At 43.6% G+C, this 24,699-nt stretch overlaps 1 protein-coding gene across 1 annotated transcript in view; it reads left to right on the top strand.

Moving 5' to 3' along the window:
• The window catches only part of LOC120065392 (plexin-A1-like), a 384,951-nt gene that overhangs the window by 118,131 nt on the left and 242,121 nt on the right, over nt 1–24,699 (top strand). The window contains exon 3 of the mRNA XM_039016370.1: nt 17,628–17,768. Within this exon, the coding sequence (XP_038872298.1) occupies nt 17,628–17,768 (141 nt within the window). The remainder of the gene's footprint in view (nt 1–17,627; nt 17,769–24,699) is intronic.

The raw sequence follows: 24,699 nt of genomic DNA, 5'->3' as shown, positions 1-24,699 counted from the left end.
GAAAAGAGAGAAAGATTTATTGGGTAGTCGAGGGAGTGGGAATGAGGGAAAAATGTATTGGGGAGTCAAGGGAGTGAATGAGAGCAAAACAAAGGACAGGGAGAGAAGGGAAGAAAGTGGCATGGAGGGGAGATAAGACTGAGCAGGGAGAGAAGGGAAGAAAGCGGCATGGAGGGGAGATAAGACTGAGCAGGGAGAGAAGGGAAGAAAGCGGCATGGAGGGGAGATAAGACTGAGCAGGGAGAGAAGGGAAGAAAGTGGAATGGAGGGGAGATAAGACTGAGCAGGGAGAGAAGGGAAGAAAGTGGAATGGAGGGGAGATAAGACTGAGCAGGGAGAGAAGGGAAGAAAGTGGAATGGAGGGGAGATAAGACTGAGCAGGGAGAGAAGGGAAGAAAGCGGCATGGAGGGGAGATAAGACTGAGCAGGGAGAGAAGGGAAGAAAGTGGCATGGAGGGGAGATAAGACTGAGCAGGGAGAGAAGGGAAGAAAGCGGCATGGAGGGGAGATAAGACTGAGCAGGGAGAGAAGGGAAGAAAGTGGCATGGAGGGGAGATAAGACTGAGCAGGGAGAGAAGGGAAGAAAGTGGCATGGAGGGGAGATAAGACTGAGCAGGGAGAGAAGGGAAGAAAGTGGCATGGAGGGGAGAAAAGACTGAGCAGGGAGAGAAGGGAAGAAAGTGGCATGGAGGGGAGATAAGACTGAGCAGGGAGAGAAGGGAAGAAAGTGGCATGGAGGGGAGATAAGACTGAGCAGGGAGAGAAGGGAAGAAAGTGGCATGGAGGGGAGATAAGACTGAGCAGGGAGAGAAGGGAAGAAAGTGGCATGGAGGGGAGATAAGACTGAGCAGGGAGAGAAGGGAAGAAAGTGGCATGGAGGGGAGATAAGACTGAGCAGGGAGAGAAGGGAAGAAAGTGGCATGGAGGGGAGATAAGACTGAGCAGGGAGAGAAGGGAAGAAAGTGGCATGGAGGGGAGATAAGACTGAGCAGGGAGAGAAGGGAAGAAAGCGGCATGGAGGGGAGATAAGACTGAGCAGGGAGAGAAGGGAAGAAAGTGGCATGGAGGGGAGAAAAGACTGAGCAGGGAGAGAAGGGAAGAAAGTGGCATGGAGGGGAGATAAGACTGAGCAGGGAGAGAAGGGAAGAAAGTGGCATGGAGGGGAGATAAGACTGAGCAGGGAGAGAAGGGAAGAAAGTGGCATGGAGGGGAGATAAGACTGAGCAGGGAGAGAAGGGAAGAAAGTGGCATGGAGGGGAGATAAGACTGAGCAGGGAGAGAAGGGAAGAAAGTGGCATGGAGGGGAGATAAGACTGAGCAGGGAGAGAAGGGAAGAAAGTGGCATGGAGGGGAGATAAGACTGAGCAGGGAGAGAAGGGAAGAAAGTGGCATGGAGGGGAGATAAGACTGAGCAGGGAGAGAAGGGAAGAAAGCGGCATGGAGGGGAGATAAGACTGAGCAGGGAGAGAAGGGAAGAAAGTGGCATGGAGGGGAGATAAGACTGAGCAGGGAGAGAAGGGAAGAAAGCGGCATGGAGGGGAGAGAAGACTGAGAAGGGAGAGAAGGGAAGAAAGCGGCATGGAGGGGAGAGAAGACTGAGCAGGGAGAGAGAGTTGGTTTTGGAATGAGCTGTGGTTTTGGAATGGCTTGGCCCACTTGGGGTTGACTTGGTATGGTCTGGTGACAGAGTTGATCAAAACAAGAGTACAACGCTGAGCACACAACACATGCAGTGGTAAACAATGTTGGATTCTTCTCCCGTTCCTTTTTCGTCCTGTTCCTCTTCTTCTTTTTCAGTCCACCCTTCTGATTTTCCTCTGCATCCATCAGAATTCCTGGGAAAAGTGTGTATGCCATTCTGTAGCAGCATAACGGACGTCTGCTTCTCTTAGAGCTATTAGGCACAACAGTGGCCATGTAATCACCACACACCCCACTCCCTGAGGAAGCCACAGAGAGTAGACCCCATTGAGATACATTAATTATATGTACTTCTATAGCAGCCCCTCAGTTAATACTGATCTAGATTGTACCAATCTTACTCTATGCTCCCATCCAGAAACACTTGTTTATGAATGTGTCATTACTGATCTAGGTAATATCCATTCCAGTCTATTTTAATATATTTCTATTCATTGCCTATGGAAAGTGTGTGGGCTAGACATTCATGAATCCAATAACACACTTAGCGAGTGGTGCCACTGTGTTGTCTTGTGTGTGTGTTCTCTCTAACGGTGCCAATGTAACTAGTGGTGTATCATCTGTCGCCCCTCGGTGCCTCTGCGGCTCTGCCCAATCTATGGTTTCGCTTTCCTGACTCTGATAAGGCCACATAGCCTAGCTGGCGTTTAGTCTAGCATCCAGACCAGCTAGCATAGCCCCCACTGGTTCTCTATGGTAGCCCAGCCAGCCTAGCTGCTAGCGTAGCACCCACTGGTTCTCTATGGTAGCCCAGCCAGCCTAGCTGCTAGCATAGCATCCACATGATAATGGCGTCGGAGCTGATGGCTGGCGTTTTACGGTCCCCTAACCGATTGTGCTATTGTGTGTTTTTTTCGCGTTATTTGTAACTTACTTTGTACATAGTGTTTCTGCCACTGTTTCTTATTACCAAAAATAGCTTCTAGATTACTCACCTTGTACTGGAAGAAGATTTTTTCTTTAATGAGTCGGACGCGAAAGGATTTACTTCAGACACCCGACAAGGCCCTCATCCCCGTAATTCACAGGAGAAAGAGTTATTGCTATCGGGGACGTAGGTCGGGGTGCTTTGTAAGGATCCGACGTGGAGTGGGTAATCTGCCTTTAACATCGGTCCTAATAGCCAACGTACAATCATTGGATAATAAAATAGACAAACTACGATCATGTATATCCTACTAATGGGACATTAAAAAGAGTAATATCTTATGTTTCAGCGAGTCGTGGCTGAACGATGACATGAATAACATACAGCTGGCGGGGTTTACGCTGCATCGGCAAGCTAGAACAGCCGCCTCCGGTAAGACCAGGGGTGAGGGTCTATGTATATTTGTAAACAACAGCTGGTGCGCAAAATCTAATTAAGTCTTGAGGTTTTGCTCGCCTGAGGTAAAGCTGTAGACCACACCATTTACCACTCTTTACAAGAGTGTTTACGTCTATATTCTTCGTAGCTGTCCGTGTACCACCACAAACCAATGCTGGCACTAAGACCGCGGTCAATGAGCTGTATACGGCCATAAGCAAACAGGAAAACACTCATCCAGAGGCGGCGCTCCTAGTGGCCGGGGACTTTAATGCAGGGAAACTTAAATCCATTTTACCTAATTTCTAGCAGCATGTTAAATGTGCAATGTTACGGATACAGGTATCCTGTATGTGTATTTCCTTTCTCTCCTTCTCCCCTCACAGGTGGCAATCATCATTCCCCAATCAGAAGACACACCTCCTCCTGTTTCCATTAGCCAATCACATCTCCTTTCCCTTGGTTTAAAAACCCATTCAGTTATTTTCTCTGGAGCTCAATCTCTCTGTCATGCCATCTCTCTGTAGATCTCTCATTTGTTTTAGCAACTACATGTCACTTTGTCCGTTATCCTGTGAGTATTGTTTTTGTTATGGTGTTTGACTGTTTATTTGATGGTGGGAAAAGGGGGTACCAAGACAAGTTGCCCATGGGCATACACTACCCGTAGGAATACTTTGTCTAAGAACACTAGTTCGAACTGGGCGGACCACCCTCTGTATTTTTGGTTAGTTAGCTAGCTGTTGTTGAAGCAGGTAGACAAGCTTAGGGGTGTTTTTGAATGCTTATTATTTCTTTCCTTGGGTCCAGCTCTGCCCCTTTTCTCTGCTCCCCTTTACCGTGTGTTTACAAATAAACCATGAGTGTTTGACGGTAATTTAGTTGGTTTTTTGTTCTCACTGTTACGTTTTCACTATTATACTTTGCATGAGTTATGTTACGGCTCTCGTTACCATCCCGTAAAAAACTCTAGACCACCTTTACTCCACACACAGAGATGCGTACAAAGCTCTCCCTCGCCATCCATTTGGCAAATCTGACCATAATTATATCCTCCTGATTACTGCTTACAAGCAAAAACTAAAGCAGGAAGCACAAGTGACTCGGTCAATAAAAAAGTGGTCAGATGAAGCAGATGCTAAACTACAGGACTGTTTTGCTAGCACAGACTGGAATATGCTCTGGGATTCTTCCGATGGCATTGAGGAGTACACCAATCAGTCACTGGCTTCATCAATAAATGTATCGATGACGTCGTCCCCACAGTGACTGTACGTACATACCCCAACCAGAAGCCATGGGTTACAGGCAACATCCGCACTGAGCTAAAGGTTAGAGCAGCCGCTTTCAAGGAGCGGGACTCCAACCCAGAAGCATATAAGAAATCCCGCTATGCCCTCCGATGAACCATCAAACAGGCAAAGCATCAATACAGGACTAAGATCGAATCGTACTACACCGGCTCTGATGCTCGTTGGATGCGGCAGGGCTTGCAAATGATTACAGACTACAAAGGGAAGCACAGCTGAGAGCTGACTAGTGACACGAGCCTACCAGACAAGCTACATTACTTATTTGCTCGCTTCGAGGCAAGTAACACAGCAACATGCATGAGAGCACCAGCTGTTCCGGACGACTATGTGATCATGCTCTCCACAGCAGATGTGAATAAGACCTTTAAACAAGTCAACATTCACAAGGCCGCGGGGCCAGACTGATTACCAGGACGTGTACTCCGAGCGTGCGCTGACCTACTGGCAAGTGTCTTCACTGACATTTTCAACCTCTCCCTGTCGGAGTCTGTAATACCAACATGTTTCAAGCAGACCACCATTATCCTTGTGACCAATAACACTAAGGTAACCTGCCTAAATGACTACTGACTCGTAGCGCTCACGTCTGTAGTGCTTTGAAAGGCTGGTCATGGCTCACATCTACACCATTATCCCAGAAACTCTAGACCCACTCCAATTTGCATACCACCCCAACAGATCCACAGATGATGCAGTCTCTATTGCACTCCACACTGCCTTTCACACCTGGACAAAAGGAACACCTATGTGAGAATGCAATTCATAGACTACAGCTCAGCTTTCGACACCATAGTGCCCTCAAAGCTCATCACTAAGATAAGGACCCTGGGACTGAATGCCTCCCTCTGCAACTGGATCCTGGACTTCCTGACGTGCCGCCCCCAGGTGGTAAGGGTAGGTAACACATTCGCCATGCTGATCCTCAACACTTGGGCACCTCAGGGGTGCGTGCTTAGGAGGGGTGCGTGCTCTGTCCCCTCATCACTCATGACTGCATGGCCAGGCACGTCTCCAACACCATTAGGTTTGTTGATGAGACAACAGTGGTAGGCCTGATCACCGACAATGATGAGACAGCCTATAGGGAGGAGGTCAGAGACCTGGCCGTGTGGTGCCAGAATAACATCCTCTCCCTCAACGTGATCAAGACAAAGGAGAGGATTGTAGACTACAGGAAAATGAGGACCGAGCACACCCCCATTCTCATCGACAAGGCTGTAGTGGAGCTGGTTGAGAGCTTCAAGTTCCTTGGCGTCCACATCACCAACAAACTATTATGGTGCAAACAAACCAAGACAGTCGTGAAGAGGGCACAACAAAGCCTATTCCTCCTCAGGAGAATGAACAGATTTGGCATGGGTCTTCAGATCCTCACAAGGTTCTACAGCTGTACCGTCTAAAGCAGGGGTGGGCAATTCCAGTGCTCAGGGGCCTGATTCAGTTTTGCCCCAGCTAACACACCTGACTCCAATAATCACCTAATCATGAACTTCAGTTTAAATTGCAATTTTATTAATCAGCTGTGTTTGCTAGGGATGGAGAAAAAGTGTGACACCAATCAGGCCCCCGAGGACTGGAGTTGCCCACTCCTGATCTAGAGCATCCTGACTGGTTGCATCACTGCATGGTATGGCAACTGCTCGGCCTCTGACCGCAAGGCACTACAGAGGGTAGTGCATCACTGGGGCCAAGCTTCCTGCCATCCAGGACCTCTATACCAGGCAATGTCAAAAAAAGGCCCTAAAAATAGTCAGACTCCAGACACCCTAGTCACAGACTGTTCTCTCTGCTTCCACACGGCAAGCGGTACCGTAGCGCCAAGTCTAGGTCCAAAAGGCTTCTTAACAGCTTTTACCCCCAAGCCATAAGACTCCTGAACAGCTAATCAAATGGCTACCCAGACTATTTGCATTGCCCCCCCCCCCCCCTCTACTTTACGCTGCTGATACTCTCTGTTTCTTATCTATGCACTTTAACTCTACCTACATGTACATATTACCTCGACTGACCTGTGCCCCCGCACATTGACTCTGTACCGGTACCCCCTGTATATATTTTTGCTATTGTTATTTTACTGCTGCTCTTTAATTACTTGTTACTTTTATTTGTAATTTTTTACTTTTCTTTTTTACTTAACACCTTTTTTCTTAAAGCTGCATTGTTGAGGGCTTGAAAGTAGACATTACACTGTAAGGTCTACACCTGTAGTATTCAGCGCATGTGACAAATAATATTTGATTTCTAAGCCAGTTTGCATGGCATTGCACCCATTTGCTGCTAGCATAGCACCCACCGGTGTTCTTTTTCCTTAATATTGAACGTGCACCAGTTTGGAACCTATATTCTGTCTGTGTGCTGGAATTCCTTTTGGTTGCGCTCTGAAATTATGCATTGTAAATCTTTCTCTCTCTCCCATCTTTTTCTCTATCTCTTTCCATCTCTTTCCCTCGCCTCTCTCTTTCTCTCTCAATTCAATTCAACTCTCTCTCTTTCCCTATCTGTTTGTTCTGTGTGTGTGCAGCATGCATGTCGATGATTGAGTTAGTGTGATTTAGCTATCATTGGAAGTTGAAATGCACTGCGTCGAAAGACTCACTACACATACTTAACGGCGGCGGCATTTCATTTCAGAGGGAGCAAGGGAGGGATGCAAAGGAAGGTGGGAGAGGGGGATGGAGAGGTGTTTACGGGGAACATGCGGAGTAAAAGCCATAATGTTGAAGGATAGTCATAATTTGCTGCCAAAACGGTTAGTGTTGCCGCTTCGGCGGTGGAGAGGGCCTTGTGTGTGTGTGCACGCGCCCACCGGGATGTGCTTGTCTTCAGACAGACAGACAGCTGGCTAAACCTGAGAGATGTGAAAATGAATACGTCCAATGTGTGTGGTGCCTTTAAGGGCCCTAGTCATGTTACTGTGGATTTGGGAGGATTTGGGATGGCTCACATCACACATGGCCATTTTGGGATTAATACTGTAGTTTTTACCCGAACCGGATGTGAAAGGCCACGGCCATATATATGAATAAAGAGATTGTGTGTGTTTGTGATCACGTGTGTGTGCGCAATCACCCTCTCCACATGGTGTTGGGTATAGATAAGAGAGGACCTTTTTGATGTACAGTGAGCACTCTGTAAAACCTTTCTCTCTCTCTTTAGACAGATGCCTAGTATAAACTATACACAGCTGAGACTCACATCAAGCAGCTATGGACTGAGTCATTGTATTACTCCCTCCCATGTTCATATCCACAAGTAAATTCCATTGAATTGAAAAGGCTTTAATGGAATGATAAGATGTTGCATTGCCAACGTAATAGTATTTTGTTTGATGAAGCGTTGGTTTATGGCTGGCACAGGAGTAGCCGGACTACACATGAGAAGCCTCTGAACAAGCATGTGAGAGGAGAGAAAAGAGGATGTTGACTTTTGGTCGCTTCACAGACCTTAAGACTGTGTTTGTGTTCTCTCTTCATTGTCAGCAAAGCTCTGTGTTACGAATCCCTTTGGCCCGACAGTCTGGGGGGGATGGTAATGGGACCCGTAACACAACTCACAATAGTGAAAACGTAACAGTGAGAACAAATAACCACGACAACTTAAATCTACCGTCAAACTCAGAGTTTATTAGTAAACACACGGTAATGGGGGGGCAGGAAAAGGGGCTGAGCTGGACCCAAGGAATTTAACAATAAGCATCCAAAAACACCCCTAAGCTAGACTAGCCTATTTCAACAACAGCTAACTAACTAACCAAAAATAGTGGGTGGTCCGCCCAGTTCTAACTAGTGTATTTAACAAAGTTTACCTACGGGTAGTGTATGCCCATGGGCGAACTGTCTGGTTACCCCCTTTTCCCACTATCAAAGAAACACTCAAACACCATAACAAAAAACAATACTCACAGGTAGGAACAAAGTGACATGTATCCTAAACCACACAAGCGATCTACAACATATGGCATTTACAGAGAGATTGAGCTCCACAAAGAGATCGAGCTGTTGAGAAAACAACTGACAGGGGTTTTAAACCAAGGGAAAGGGACTGTGATTGGGTAAGGGAAAAGGAGCAGGTGTCTTCTGATTAGCGACTAATTGATGACTGATTGGGGAATGATGATGGTCACCTGTGAGTAGGGGAGAAGGAGAGAAAAGAAATACACACAGGATACACACAGAATACTTGCATCCGTAACACTCTGTCTGTCCCACTGTTTGTGTCTGAGGTGTTTTGGCAGGATCATGGCGTCTGAACTACATATTACGTGTGTGTGTGTGTGTGTGTGTACTGTTTGAGAGAAGTGGGACCGTAGAGGTTGTTCATCTGTAGTGATGCCTCTGGTCTTTAGTCTTTGCTTCTAGCCACTCAGCCATACTAAAGTGATCCTAGGTGTGTGTGTGCGCGTGTGTGCGCATGTGTGCGCGTGTGTGAGAGACTTATTTCGGCCAGTAAAAGCTGCGTCACAAGCTACATTTCCTGTTAACCTACCGCTTCGATGGGGGTGGTGGCCACAAAAAAATCTGAACTCATGAGGGGCCGCAGTTGCTCACTGAGAGAAAATTAAGTTTTACAGCTAATTTGCTGCAATTCTACACATTTTGCCACAGGGTGGAGAGACATTTTTGCAGTTTTTAATATGATTTCTGAGTGAGAGTGACTAACAAAATCAATGCGACCATGATTAGGGCTACTGCAAGTTAGATAGTTGGCCTCTAGACTAACTTACCAATCTTTTTTTTGCTGAAATGGGGTAATTTAGTGATTATCAGAGAGAAACTGCTGATGCAAAAAACATATTTCAAAATTGCACCTTGTGTAGTCTACTATTCTGACTCACCAGTAAATTGAGTCCCACCCCCCTTTTGCAAGGGCTGTAATGGCTCAGTGTTCTGCCACCTCAGTGAGTGATGCATCTACTGGAGTTCTACGAAGCTCGGAGCGAGACTGGATGCTAGTGATTCAATTGTCTTTGAGTTCATCACTTAGAGAGAGGACGTGACTGAGTGATGGTAAATGAACAGAGTTGAGAGATGGTGAAAGGGAGAGAGCGATGTGAGACAAAATATTTGAATTTTTTAACTATCTCCCTCTTTCCCGACCTCCTTCCCTCGCCGGTTCAGTTTCATTCCTGAAACCACTGTGTTTCCACATGGGCAGTGTTTCCACATGGGCTGTGTTTCCACATGGGCTGTGTTTCCACATGGGCTGTGTCCGAATGCTCTGCCGTGGCCTCCTTCCATCACCTCCCTTTCCTTGTCTCATTTCCTTGTCTCCCTTCGGGGACTGGAATTACCACCACTCTCCCATTCACTCCTTTCTTCCTCTCCTCCTTCGGTCTCCATTGTTCCTCTCAGAGTGGGACGTGCCACATCTCCACTTCATCTCCCCCCTTGTAACATCAAAGGGTGGAACGTGCCTGAGCTACTATTATGCATGGAGAGACCCAGTTATGTCAAGACTGTGCTCCAGTCAGGGGAGCAGGAGAGGGGATTGCAGGGGATTGGACAAATGTGTGTGCACAAGTGTATTAGGTGTGTGTGTGGTTTCTCTGTGAGCATGTTTCCGCAAGTTTGTCTGTGGTTCCTGAACTAGCTACCTTCCCCACCTCCTTTTGTAACATCAAAGAAGTTTGGGATGCCATGCAGCTCCCGAAACGAACACATACAGAGAACCAGACTGTCAGCAGCCCCATAGCAAAGACTGAGGACACACACACACGCATACAGTCTACCAGTTGTCTCAGTAGTGTGTTGTACTGTAGGTAGGTGGTGTTTAAATATACAGGAACCTGTCAGGGAAAGCTGGGCCGCATCCTCAATGACACCCTATTCCATAAATAGTACACTCTGAACCCTTGTCAAAGTAGTGCACTACATAGGGACTTCTTTGGATGAAGGCACAATGGATGACTCATAGGCTAGAGGCAGAATTTCAGGTTGTGTCCAAAATGGTACCCTATATAGTGGACTACTTTTGACCTACACCCATAGGGCTCTGGTCAACAGTAGTACACTATGTATGGAATAGGGTGCCATTTAGGATGCAAGCTCAGTCACATTCATTGGCTAAAAAGGCATGTCAAATGCAGAAATTATACCTGCTGTCCATACTCCTAAAACAATTAGGTTTTAAATATTGAATGGCTAAGCGCTCACTTAAAGATAAACTGTACATTTTTCAAGGTTTTTGGAAGTTTGAATCAGATGACGGAAAGTAGACGAGAAGAGGGGACCAGTTAAGACTATTGAGGCACACCCCTAAGTCTTCTCCAATAGCGCCACAGTATGCATGTCATATGACAGGGGTGAGTTGATTTTGATGCATTCACTCTGGCAGCTTTCATTCAATACTGACAGCAGGTGCCTTATCACTCCCTCTGTGCTTATCAATATGCCAATGTCTTGTGTTTATCTAGTCCTACCGGGTGTGTTTGAAGGGAGTTAACAATGAGGGTGAAGATGGGATTAATTTAGATAGCTCAGTGTCACATACACTATTTGTAGACAGGGAGCCTCTGCCTCTCAGTATCCTTCTCTTCCTTTCTCTACAATTATCAAGTTATTTTCAATTGAAACCACTGAGCTTATGCTCCCCCTTACATATTCTCTGAAACCAACAGACACTCAAAGTCAGAAAGACACAATGGAAAAACCGTCTCCTGGTTGCATGCAGGCTATTGTATCGATGGTCTCCCTGCCCTGGTAGAAACCTACACACCATGTTAAATGTGTTTCTCTCCTCACCAAAACCTTGATTATTAGATTCCCTCTGTCTGCTCAGGAGAATAGCTTGGCTTAATTCAATTAGCCAAATGTTACTTATGTTTCAAACTCACCCTTTTCCTCCCTCCCTCCTTTAGTCTCTCACCCCCCCCCCCCCCCCCCCCTTGCCCTCCCATTCTCTTGCTCGCTATCTCTCTCCTTCCTTAGCTCCCTTAGTCATTTGCCTTAAAAATACCACCGTCTACATTTTAAATAAATAACACCAGATAGACAGTGTGTAAAAAATTATAATGAACCTACATTTTTTAAATAATTTATTCTCTGAAAACTATTTTCAATATAGTTATCAGCATTATTTAGCAGATTAGGTTGATTTTGTGGTATTAACCAGTGATCTTGCCAACAACCTTCAGCAAGAATATGAGCAATATGGAGTTATTGACAATGAAAAAGGTGGGAATTGTGTCCCCTTGTCTAATTTAATTGCTACGTTTACTGTCAATATAGTATTACAAACATTTGTTAAGAATTTATTTCAGAAAAAAATGATGTGCGACGAGGAAGGGCTGTTGACATACGGTATACAGTGCATTCGGAAAATATTCAGCCCCCTTTTTCCACATTTTGTTATGTTACAGCCTTATTCTAAAATGGATTAAATAAAACAAAAATCTTAATCAATCTACACAACACCCCATAATGACAAAGTGAAAACAGATTTTTTGAAATGTTTGCAAATTTATTAAAAATAAAAAACAGAAATTGCTGATTTGCGTAAGTATTCAGACCCTTTGTAATCAGATTTGAATTTGAGCTCAGGTGCATCCAGTTTCAATTGATCATCCTTGAGATGTTTCTGCAACTTGATTGGAGTCCACCTGTGGTGAATTCAATTGAATGGACATGATTTGGAAAGGCACACACCTGTCTATATAAAGTCCCACAGTTGAATGTGCAGTTTGTCAGAACAAAAACCAAGCCATGAGGTCGAAGGAATTGTCTCCGAGACACAATGTGTCGGGGCACAGAACTGGGGAAGGGTACCAAAAAAATGTATGCAGCATTGAAGGTCCCCAAGAACACAGAGGCTTCCATCATTCTTAAATGGAACAAGTTTGGAACCACCAAGACACTTCCTAGAGCTGGCCGCCCAGCCAAACTGAGCAATCGGGGTAGAAGGGCCTCGGTCAAGGACGTGACGATGGTCACTCTGACAGAGCTCTAGAGTTCCTCTGTGGAGATGGGAGAACCTTCCAGAAAGACAACCATCTCTGCCGCACTCCACCATTCAGGTCTTTATGGTAGTGGCCAGACGGAAGCCACTCTTCAGTAAAAGGCACATTGCAGCCCGCTTGGAGTTTGCCAAAAGGTACCTAAAGGACTCTGACCATGAGAAACAAGATTCTCTAGGCTGATGAAAACAAGATTGAACTCTTCGGCCTGAATGCCAAGTGTCACGTCTGGAGGAGGTATAACATCATCCCTATGGTGAAGCATCATGCTGTTGTGATTTTTTCATCTTCAGGGATTGAGAGACTAGTCAGGATCATGGGGAAGATGAACGGCACAAAGTACAAAGAGATCCTTGATGAAAACCTGCCCCATATTTTGTTTCATCCTTATTTCTAAATTGATTAAAAAAAACATCTACGTACACACAATACCCCATAATGCCAAAGTGAACAAAATGTTTTTAGAAATGTTTGCAAATTCATTGAAAATACCTACAGTGGGGCAAAAAAGTATTTAGTCAGCCACCAATTGTGCAAGTTCTCCCACTTAAAAAGATGAGAGAGGCCTGTAATTTTCATCATAGGTACACTTCAACTATGACAGACAAAATGAGAAAAAAAATCCAGAAAATCACATTGTAGGATGTTTAATTAATTAATTTGCAAATTATGGTGGAAAATAAGTATTATTATTATTATTTTTATTAACCCTGCATTATAATTAAATAAAAGCCCCTTAGGGCAAATCTGATCTGTGAGAATAACAAAAAAATCCCCTTAGATGTTAATTTAAAATCCTTCAATCCTCTAAATGTAATTATTGGCGGAGAATCAAGTCATTGGAAAAAATATTTTTAGATATACTGTAGGTCTACCGTAGGTGACATGAGTCTCACTAGTGTTGAGTAATGTGCTGTTAAAAGTAGGTCTTATTTATTTTTATTTAACCTTTTATTTGACTTTTCCCTTCTCTCTGCGCGGGGTTCTGGGCAGGAGGGTCGGGAGGGTGGCTTCAGCTCTTGCCCGAACTCGGATCCCCGCATCTCCATGTCGCCTGGGTTGCGCCCGACCGGCTCCATCCCCCCTTTCCCCGTCAGGCACAGCCGCATGGCACACTCCCTTTCCCCGTTAGGCACAGCCGCATGGCACACTCCCTTTCCCCGTCAGGCACAGCCGCATGGCACACTCCCTTTCCCCGTTAGGCACAGCCGCATGGCACACTCCCTTTCCCCGTTAGGCACAGCCGCATGGCACACTCCCTTTCCCCGTTAGGCACAGCCGCATGGCACACTCCCTTTCCCCGTTAGGCACAGCCGCATGGCACACCCCCTTTCCCCGTTAGGCACATCCGCATGGCACACTCCCTTTCCCCGTTAGGCACAGCCGCATGGCACACTCCCTTTCCCCGTTAGGCACAGCCGCATGGCACACTCCCTTTCCCCGTTAGGCACAGCCGCATGGCACACTCCCTTTCCCCGTTAGGCACAGCCGCATGGCACACTCCCTTTCCCTGTTAGGCACATCGCATGGCACGCCCCCTTTCCCCGTTAGGCACAGCCGCATGGCACACTCCCTTTCCCCGTTAGGCACAGCCGCATGGCACACTCCCTTTCCCCGTTAGGCACAGCCGCATGGCACACTCCCTTTCCCCGTTAGGCACAGCCGCATGGCACACTCCCTTTCCCCGTTAGGCACAGCCGCATGGCACGCCCCCTTTCCCCGTTAGGTACGGCCGCATGGCACACCCCCATAAATTATTAAATAGTAAAGCGTTTGAATTTGAGAATTGTATGTGTTCAATTATTTGTCACGTTGTGTCATTTAAAGCATATTGAATTTAGAAGCAATTGATTTTGAAACAATAGTTTACCCACCCGGGGTCAACTATTTCAGAGACAAGCAGGGGTACTGGTCTTGATAAATGAATGAGATTTTTATTTTCACTGAATCTCCGTTTGGGTATTGGTTAGACTACTATTAGGGTGTGTAAATGTTATGCTCTTAATATTGTAGACGACTCCCGACCGGTCACGTTGTACAGCACCATTTTTCCCCCAACGGAAGCCCTGTTGGTTTAATTTTTTGTTTTTCTTGGAATAGAAACACCATAATATTAATCAAATGAATTAACTTTTTATGGCTGCAGGGGCAGTATTGAGTAGCTTGGATGAAAAGGTGCCCATTGTAAACGGCCAGCTCCTCAGTCTCAGTTGCTAATATATGCATATTATTATTAGTATTGGATAGAAAACACTCTAAAGTTTCCAAAATTGTCAAAATATTGTCTGTGAGTATAACATAACTGATATTGCAGGCGAAACCCTGAGGAAAATCCAAACAGGAAGTGGCTTCTATTTTGAAAACTCCATGTTCCATAGCCTCCCTTTGCTGGATTTAAATGGATATTAACCAGATTCCTTTTCCTATCGCTTCCTCAAGGTGTCAACAGTCTTCAGACATAGTTTCAGGCTTTTATTTTGAAAAATGAGCCAGAACGATAACATCTCAAGTGGTCGCATGAGTTTTGCTCGCTCAACAGAGTTTGGACAGCCATTGTTTATCCCTCTCCTACTGTGAAAGACATATGCGGTTGATATATTTTTTATTTTAAAAACAACCTGAGGATTGATTATAAAAAACGTTTGACATGTTTCTGTGGACATTATGGAAACTATATGTAATTTTCGTCTGCGTTGTCGTGACCGCTCTTTCCTGTGGATTTCTGAACATAACGCGCCAAACAAACTTGAGGTATTTTGGATATAAAAATTATCTTTATGGAACAAAAGGAACATTTGTTGTCTAACTGGGAGTCTCGTGAGTGAAAACATCTGAAGATCATCAAAGGTAAACGATTAATTTGATTGCTTTTCTGATTTTCGTGACCGATCTACTTGATGCTAAGTGTACTTAATGTTTTGTCGAGCGATCGATAAACTTAACTCTTGGATTGCTTTCGCTGTAAAGCATCATTTCAAAATCTGACACGACAGGTGGATTAACAAAAGGCTAAGCTGTGTTTTCCTATATTGCACTTGTGATTTCATGAATTTAAATATTTTTAGTAATATTTATTGAATGTAGCGCTATGCTATTCAGCGGTTGTTGATGACACGTATCCCGTTAACGGGATTGCAGCCATAACTACATTTCTTAAAATCAATCCCATGTACTATATTCTTACAAAAAAAGCTTTTAAATTCTCTAATACAGCCAATATTGAAGACTGTCAAATCTCAAAGATGCCCTCTGGTGGTCAAACTAGCGCTAACTGGCATTAATGGCAACAATGGCTGACAATTTAATAACGTGCCATAGACTTCTGCGGCAGGACACAAGGTGTTCTGCAGTATGACACAACTTTTACAGGAGGAACCACTGCAGTTGAGGAACAATGGGAAAGTAATTCTGCTTTGAAAGTTGATAAACTTGTAATGCTACTATTGCGAAAATGGCCCTCTAATGTTTTGGTACAACTACTGGAGAGCTCTTCTTTGTCTAAACCTATTCAGCACCGTTCACTCCCTCTTAAACCTTAGCCCCACCCATCTCTTTATGGATTCACATGTGAGGTCATGTACTAAACAGAGGGAATATGGTAGTGTAGTAAACAACCAAAGATTTCAAGACTAAACGTGGTGAAAGTAGTAGCCTACAATAAGGAAAAACTCAAGGTAAAAATACACTTCCTTTGCCTGTATCCTAATCTGACTTTGGTGCATGTTCTTTATTTGTCACATGCACAGGATACAGGTGTAAACGGTACAGTGAAATGATTACTTGCATATTTGTATAGTAGCAATATCAATAATAGAAAGTGTCCGGATAAAAATATTTTATAATTGTTAGATGATGCTTACCCAGACACACTTGTCTAAATTCATGGGTCATGTGAAAGAAATGCTATATCCAGCCACATCTAGCTAAGTGGACGGGTCACTATTATCTAGACATGTATACATGTTTATGAAATACAATAGGTGGCCGTAATCACCCCCAGACACACCAGGCTAACTTGATGGGTCATGTAATCCTCTGCTGAATTGGAGTCTTTTGTTTAGACATGTAGTTAGCTAGCTAAACAATGAACCATAATCCCAACCAATACTACTACAATACAAACACATTGTCATAGCTAGCCACCATGCATGAAATACTGTAGTATGAATCTGCAGGTAGCTAAAGCTAACCAACTATGTTCAATGTTAGCTAGCTAGCTAACATTAGGCTATAACTAGCAATGCACATATTTTTCAGTTTTGTTTGTACAGCTTGTTTGGCCCGTTGCATCAAGTCACTCTGGTTCACACTGACCGTGTGCAGAAAGTAGTCCATCACAACTTTTTCCCAGTGATCATTGTCAATAGCGCCTGCTAAATTCAGGGCAGCGTTGTTGTTGAGCAGTAGCATCACTTTTGAAGTTCTCCATGGCTTAAAAAAAGGCTATTTAAAAAAAAAAGCAGCGATAGAAAGAGTTATCTACGCATACTAAGCAGCTCATGTTATAGACAGAAGCATAATACATGGCAGACCAATCCGAACTCATGTGTTTGAAATTCACTGCTTGACTGTGGGACCTTACAGGTACTTCTATGTGTGGGGTACAGAGATGAGGTAGTCATTCAAAAACACTATTATTGCACTATTATTTATTCCTGAATATATTTAGGCTTGCCATAACAAAGGGGTTGGATATGTATTGACTTAATTAAGACATTTCAACTTTCCATTTTGATTAATTTGTTTTTAAAAAAACAATGAAAAAACATATCACTGTGACATTATGCAGTATTATGTGTAGGCCAGTGACCAACATTTTGGACAATTTCATCCATTTTAAATTCAGGCTGTAACTTAACAAAATGTGGAACAAGTCAAGGGCTGTGAATACTTTTCTATTTATGACATTTTGGCCTTACCCAGGCCTTATTTTACAATGACAAAATGTATGATACAAATGTCAATTATATGTCAACCATCCTTCCTCCAAAGGACCATTCTATGGATTACATTTTGTAAAATTCCCCAAAATCATGATCTTTCTTTGTCTGGGTTTGGTGAGGAATCACTCCTGTCCATATATAACCTCTGGTATAGTGTAGTTATCAAAAGTGATACACTTTTAACAAATCACAAAAGGACCATAGATCTCCTATAGGGGCATATATTTGACTTTTGTTCTCACAATAATCCATCCCCATCTGTCTTTTATCCAAAGCAACGTATAGTTCAGTGAGTGCATACATTTTATGTGACCCTAGTGGGAATTCATCTTTGGGGTTGCACGAGCAAAACTACCCAGCTGAGCAACACAGGACAAGTATGTAACCTACCATCTTTCTGTGTCTCTGTCTAGATCCTGGTTAACTCAGTAAGTCCCACACATCCTGCTCTGCTCTATGAGAACCTGGTTGTGAGTGATGGCTTCAGCCCCATCCTCCGAGACCTGCTCTTCTCTCCTGACCTCCAACACATCTACACACTCTCCGACAAACAGGTAAGACAGATGCACACAGGTATGCACATTGGCACAAAAGCATGCGCACACACACACTCGCTCCAGCATATCAAACTCACCGACAAATATGTATTGCACACTCACACACAGGTGGGCGCGCACACACACACACACACACACACACACACACACACACACACCTCAGACAGCATGTCAAAATAAAGACTTTGGCAGGTGTCAACAGGGGCCCAACGATGCCTCATTAGTACACACACACACACACAACCTTCCGTCCCACCAAATACACCTTTAATTAGATCTGGCCATCTGACCCGGGTCCCCACAAACCACCATCCCCACAAATCGCGGCCCCTACAAATCACAGTTCCTACAATCCATGGTCACCCGTGTCGCACACATGCACACCAGGGGAATGGGCAAATGTCAGGTGTATTCCATGTGGAGACCTGGTCATTTACAGCCCTGTCGCTGGATAGGCTGTCTAAAGATTGGAAGCTTGTGGCTGTGGGTTGCCTCAAATGTTGCAGCTGACACCCCCTTTACCACTCATTAGTACAGGGGAAAGAAGCAGGAGAGTGCGAGGTAGACTGGGAGAGGCAAAGAGGGAGAAAGAGGAGTCCATAATGCATCTGTATGAAATGTGTCCATTTGACAATGTACAGTTGAAGTCGGAAGTTTACATACACCTTAGCCAAATACTTTTAAACTCAGTTTTTCACAATTCCTGACATTTAATCCCAGTAAGAATTTCCTGTCTTAGGTTAGTTAGGATCACCACTTTATTTTAAGAATGTGAAATGTCAGAATAATAGTAGAGAGAATGATTTATTTCAGCTTTTATTTCTTTCATCACATTCCCAGTGGGTCAGAAGTTTACATACACTCAATTAGTATTTGGCAGCATTGCCTTTAAATTGTTTAACTTGGGTCAAACGTTTCGGGTAGCCTTCCACAAGCTTCCCACAATAAGTTGGGTGAATTTTGGCCCATTCTTCCTGACAGAGCTGGTGTAACTGAGTCAGGTTTGTAGGCCTCCTTGCTCGCACACACTTTTTCAGTTCTGCATATACAAATTTTCTATAGGATTGAGGTCAGGGCTTTGTGATGGCCACTCCAATTCCTTGACTTTGTTGTCCTTAAGCCATTTTGCCACAACTTTGGAAGTATGCTTGGTGTCATTGTGCATTTGGAAGACCCATTTGCGACCAAGCTTTAACTTCCTGAATGATGTCTTGAGATGTTACTTCATGATATCCGCATAATTTTCCTTCCTCATGATGCCATCTATTTTGTGAAGTGCACCAGTCCCTCCTGTAGCAAAGCCCCCCGACAACATGATGCTGTCACCCCCGTGCTTCACGGTTGGGATGGTGTTCTTCTGCTTGCAAACCGCCCCCTTTTTCCTCCAAACATAACAATGGTCATTATGGCCAAAGAGTTCTATTTTTGTTTCATCAGACCAGAGACATTTCTCCAAAAAGTACAATCGTTGTCCCCATGTGCAGTTGCAAACCATAGTCTGGCTTTTTTATGGCGGTTTTGGAGCAGTGGCTTATTCCTTGTTGAGCGGCCTTTCAGGTTATGTCGATATAGGACTCGTTTTACTGTGGATATAGATACTTTTGTACCTGTTTCCTCCAGCATCTTCACAAGGTCCTTTGCTGTTGTTCTGGGATTGATTTGCACTTTTCGCACCAAAGTACGTTCATCTCTAGGAGACAGAACGTGTCTCCTTCCTGAGAGGTATGACGGTTGCGTGGCCCCATGGTGGTTATGCTTGCGTTCTATTGTTTGTACAGATGAATGTGGTACCTTCAGGCATTTGGAAATTGCGCCCAAGGATGAACCAGACTTGTGGAGGTCTAAGGATTTTTTTCTGAGGTCTTGACTTTTTCCATGATGTCAAGCATAGAGGCACTGAGTTTGAAGGTAGGCCTTGAAATACATCCACAGGTACACCTCCAATTGACTCAAATTATGTAAATTTGCCTATCAGAAGCTTCTAAAGCCATGACATCATTTTCTGGAATTTTCCAAGCTGTTTAAAGGCACAGTCAACTTAGTGTATGTAAACTTCTGACCCACTGGAATTGTGATACAGTGAATTATAAGTGAAATAATCTGTCTGTAAACTAATGTTGGAAAAATTACTTGTGTCATGCACGAAGTAGATGTCCTAACCGACTTGACAAAACTATAGTTTGTAAACAAGAAATTTATGGAGTGGTTGAAAAACTAGTTTTAATGACTCCAACCTAAGTGCATGTAAACTTCCGACTTCAACTGTAGATCCTATTGGTGCACATTCTTTCTCTCTCGCGCACGCTCACTCTTTCACTCTCTCTCTCGCACTCTCTCGCTCTCTATCTCGCTCTCTCTCACACACCACACCCAAACATCTCAATGCCTGACTTTGATCCTCGTTAACAGAGACCAGGTGGGTTAAGCGGAGGGGTGCTGAAGTGTGTCAGGGGGTACCTCTCTGTGGGGTAGACCCCTGGTTAAAATCCCTCAGTATTAATGACTAGAGGTTGTTCCCCTAGCCCACCATCGTTCCCATAACCCCCTCCCTCTTTTGTCCATGTCTCGGCTACTCAGCTTGCACCTCTCCTCTTTTCCCCCATCTTTCCTCTCTCTCTGACACGCTTCCTTCTAAGCCCAAATTGAGGGCCGCCCTCTGAACCGGCTTGCATTGATTCCATTCCCATACATTTTTTTATGATTTAACCCTCTTTTTTAATCGCCTTTTCCAGCTTTCTCTACCTTCCTGCCTTTTCCATCTTTCTCTCCCTCTCTCTCTTAACCATTCTTATTCAAGCTCACCCTTCATTCTCTTTCTCTCTCTCGCTCTCCATCCTCTTACACCTCTACTGAACTATGTGAGATAGTTGTGGAATATTCTGGAAATGAATCTTGGGTAGAAGGAAGGGGGTGGAAGTAGAGGAGGGGTGGAAGTAGAGGAGGGGGTGGAAGTAGAGGAGGAGGGGGTGGAAGTAGAGGAGGAGGATGTTGAAAGTAGAGGAGGGGGATGTTGAAAGTAGAGGTGGATGATGGAAGTGGATGATGGAAGGAGAGGAGGGGGATGATGGAAGGAGAGGAGGGTGATGATGGAAGGAGAGGAGGAGGATGATGGAAGTAGGAGGGCAGATTTCAGGGTTTAGGTTGAGTCGTTGAGCATGTTAATGCCACCCCACAATGAATCCCTGTTATATACCACACACTCTCTCCTCTGCCTCGCCGGTTACACAAGTGTGTGAGGATGTTGCATGGCAGGCCCGCAGGGTTCCATGAGAAAAGCCAAGCACATTAAAGTGTCACTGGACATATCCACTGGAGCGTGGCCCATGGCGGGTCTACAGATACATAGACACACAGACACGATAGGAACCCTGCTCTGAGTCTCTTTAGGAGCATGGTAAAATGTTCCAGTAATTTAAGGGCATGATTCTCATGATTTATTAAAGGGGAAATTTGACAGAAGGTGTGTGTGTGTGTGTATTTTTTTTATTTTATTTATTTTATTTAACCTTTATTTAACCAGGAAGGGCTCATTGAGATTTAAAATCTCTTTTTCAAGAGCGTCCTGGCCAAGATAGGCAGCACCAAGTCATTACAAAAAATTACAGACAGACAACATGAAAAACTACAAGTAATCTAGTAAAAACCATTCATGAATTCACAAGAGTATAACAATATCAAAAACAGCAAATTAAAAACATTGACAGGTCAGGGAATCAGCCTCAAAATCCTTCATCAGTGATTTAAAAACACCAATCGGGACAAGTTCTTCCAGTTTAAAATTATTTTGTAAGGTGTTCCAAGACGATGGCGCAGAGTACATAAAAGACCTTTTACCAAATTCAGTTCGGACATTTGGAACAGTTAGCAGGATAAAGTCCAGTGAACGAAGAGAGTACCCACCACATTTCTGAACAATAAAAATGCCCAAATAAAAAGGTAGTAAACCCAAAATGGCTTTGTAAATAAAAGTATACCAGTGACTGAGCCTACGAGTGACTAGAGAAGGCCAGCCAACCCTGGTATACAAAGTGCAGTGGTGCGTAAGGGTTTTGCAGTTTAAAATAAATCTCAAAGTGCCATGGTAAAGAGTGTCAATTGATCTCAAACACTGAGCGGAAGCATTCATATATAAAATATCCCCATAGTCTAGTAAAGGCATAAATGTAGCTGATACTAGCCTCCTTCTGGCTTCAAAAGAAAAACAGGCCTTATTCCTAAAATAAAATCCCAATTTCAGCTTCAATTTTTTTGTAAGTTGTTGAATATGCAATTTAAAAGAGAGGCCGTCATCAATTAGAATTCCAAGATATTTGTATGAGGTTACAACCTCAATCTCCTTGCCCTGACAGGTAGTAACAGGTGAAAGGTTCAGAGGTCTATTTCTTGCATTAGAAAACACCATTAGTTTAGTTTTGTCAATATTGAGGATAAGCTTCAATTGACACAAGGTATGTTGAACAGTATAAAAAGCAGTTTGCAAGTTCTGGAAAGCTTTTGTAAGAGATGAGGCACAACAGTAAATAACAGTATCATCAGCATAAAAATGAAGTTGTGCATTTTGGACATTTCTGTCTAAATCATTTATATAAATAGTGAATAAGAGAGGACCAAGTACAGAGCCCTGGGGCACACCATTCAGGACAGACAATTTAACAGACATAAGCCCATCAAATTGAGTGCACTGAGTTCTATCAGACAGATAGTTAGCAAACCATGCAACTGCATGCTCCGAAAGACCTACACTCAACAATCTCTGCCTCAGTATAGCATGATCAACTGTATCAAAAGCCTTAGAGAGATCAATAAAAAGTGAGACACAGTGCTGTTTTTTGTCAAGGGCTTCAGTGATATCATTTAAAACCTTCATGGCTGCTGTAATTGTGCTATGCTTCTTCCTGAAGCCCGATTGGTACATTGATAAAATAGAGTTAGTAAATAAAAACTCTTTTAGCTGTTCACTTACAAGGGTTTCAAGTATTTTCACCAGGGGTGACAGCTTTGAGATTGGCCTATAATTATTTAAAAGAGTTGGATCTCCCCCTTTTAAAAGTGGTAGGACAAATGCTGATTTCCAGATCTTTGGAATTTCATTACATTCCAGGGTTAGATTGAACAGATATGTAAGTGGTTCAGCTATGAAATCAGCTGCCAGATTTAAAAAGCAGGGATCCAAAACATCAGGACCTGCAGGCTTTCTTTGATCTAAGGATTTCAGGGCTTTATGTACCACCTGCACTGAGAATGGCAGAAAGCTAAAAGTTTGACCAGCTCTCACTGGTTCATCCACACAGGGTTGTACAGAGACAGAGGACACTGGTTCATCCACACAGGGCTGTACAGAGACAGAGGGCACTGAATCAAACAGCCTACCAGATGATACAAAGTGCTCATTGAAACAATTCAGCATTTCAGTTTTGTCATATATAGCAACAGAGTCCTTCAAAACACATGACGGTAATTCATTAACATTACTGTTACCAGACATAGACTTAATAGCATTCCAAAACTTTCTAGGGTCATTCAGGTTATCAGTGGTAACAGACATAAAATATTCAGACTTGGCCTTCCTGAGAAGAAAAGAACACTTGTTTCTTAACTGCCTAAAAATAAGCCAATCAGCATCAGAACAAGATTTCCTTGCTTTAGCCCAGGCTAGATTACGGTCGTGAATAATACAAGACAGCTCAGAAGAAAACCATGGATTATCCCGCCCTTTAACCCTGAACCTGCGGAATGGTGCATGTTTGTTTACTATTTGGAAAAACCCATCATGAAAGAATTTCCAGGCAGTTTCCACATCAGGGATAAGCTCAATCTTGCTCCAGTCAAAATAAAACAAATCATGAAAGAAAGCCTGCTCATTAAAACACTTCAAATTTCTCTTACGAATAAAACGTGGATTTGTCTTTGGAACCTTAGTATTTCTAACAGCAACAACAGCACAATGGTCACTTAAATCATTACAAAAAACACCAACCGCAGAATATTTATGTGGAACATTTGTCAATATCAAATCAATCAGGGTAGATTTATCTGGGCATTTAAGATTTGGGCGAGTGGGTGAATTAATCAACTGGGTAAGATTCATAGAATTACAAAACATTTTTAAATCATCAGACACCGGCTTTAACCAACACCAGTTGAGATCACCAATCAAGATCATTTCACTGTAAAGAAGTTTAGACATAAGGTGCGTCAAAGAAGAAAATGCATCACCAAGAGCAGAGGGGGGTCTATAACAGCCAATCACAGTTATAGAGAGGCCCTTTGAAACCTCAATATTTAAAGCAAGAAATTCCAACTGTTTACAAATAGTTTCAGACTTTGCCACACTTACATGGAATTTAGATTTTACATATATAGCCACACCCCCACCTTTCTTAACCCGATCTGTGCGATAAACATTGTAACCACTTATACAAATATCCTTATCAAAAATAGACTTGCTGAGCCAGGTTTCAGAAAACACAATTACATCAGCATCAGTTGATTTAGCCCAAATCCTAACCCCATCAATTTGACAACAGGCTGCGTACATTTAAATGAAAAATACCAAAACCAGATCTTGATTTAAAATCAGAGGGGGTTTGGAGACATTGCATATCAGGGCCAGGGTTAGGTTGCACGTTACCTGATATCAACAACAGAAGAATAACTAAGCACCTCTGTTTAATAACCTTGCACGGCTTCTCTTTTTTAAGAGACCTACTGCAAGCGAATTCTACAAGTGAGTTTCCAGACAATACAAAACAGTCATTTAAAACCATTAGACTTTGGTAGTGACACAAATTCGTACTGTTCACATCATGCCACAAATGCATCGGCACTTGGACGAGTGGACCGAGTGAAAAAGAGCGAGTTCCTGCAGACAAAATGTCTAATGGACGCGAGAGTACATTGTCAGATGTACTCACCCTGCGACAATGTT

Source organism: Salvelinus namaycush, chromosome 20 (assembly GCF_016432855.1).
Source record: "Salvelinus namaycush isolate Seneca chromosome 20, SaNama_1.0, whole genome shotgun sequence".
NCBI classification, from domain to species: Eukaryota; Metazoa; Chordata; class Actinopteri; order Salmoniformes; family Salmonidae; genus Salvelinus; species Salvelinus namaycush.
The sequence above is the reverse complement of the archived record's forward strand: the minus strand, read 5'-3'. Positions and strand labels throughout refer to the sequence as shown.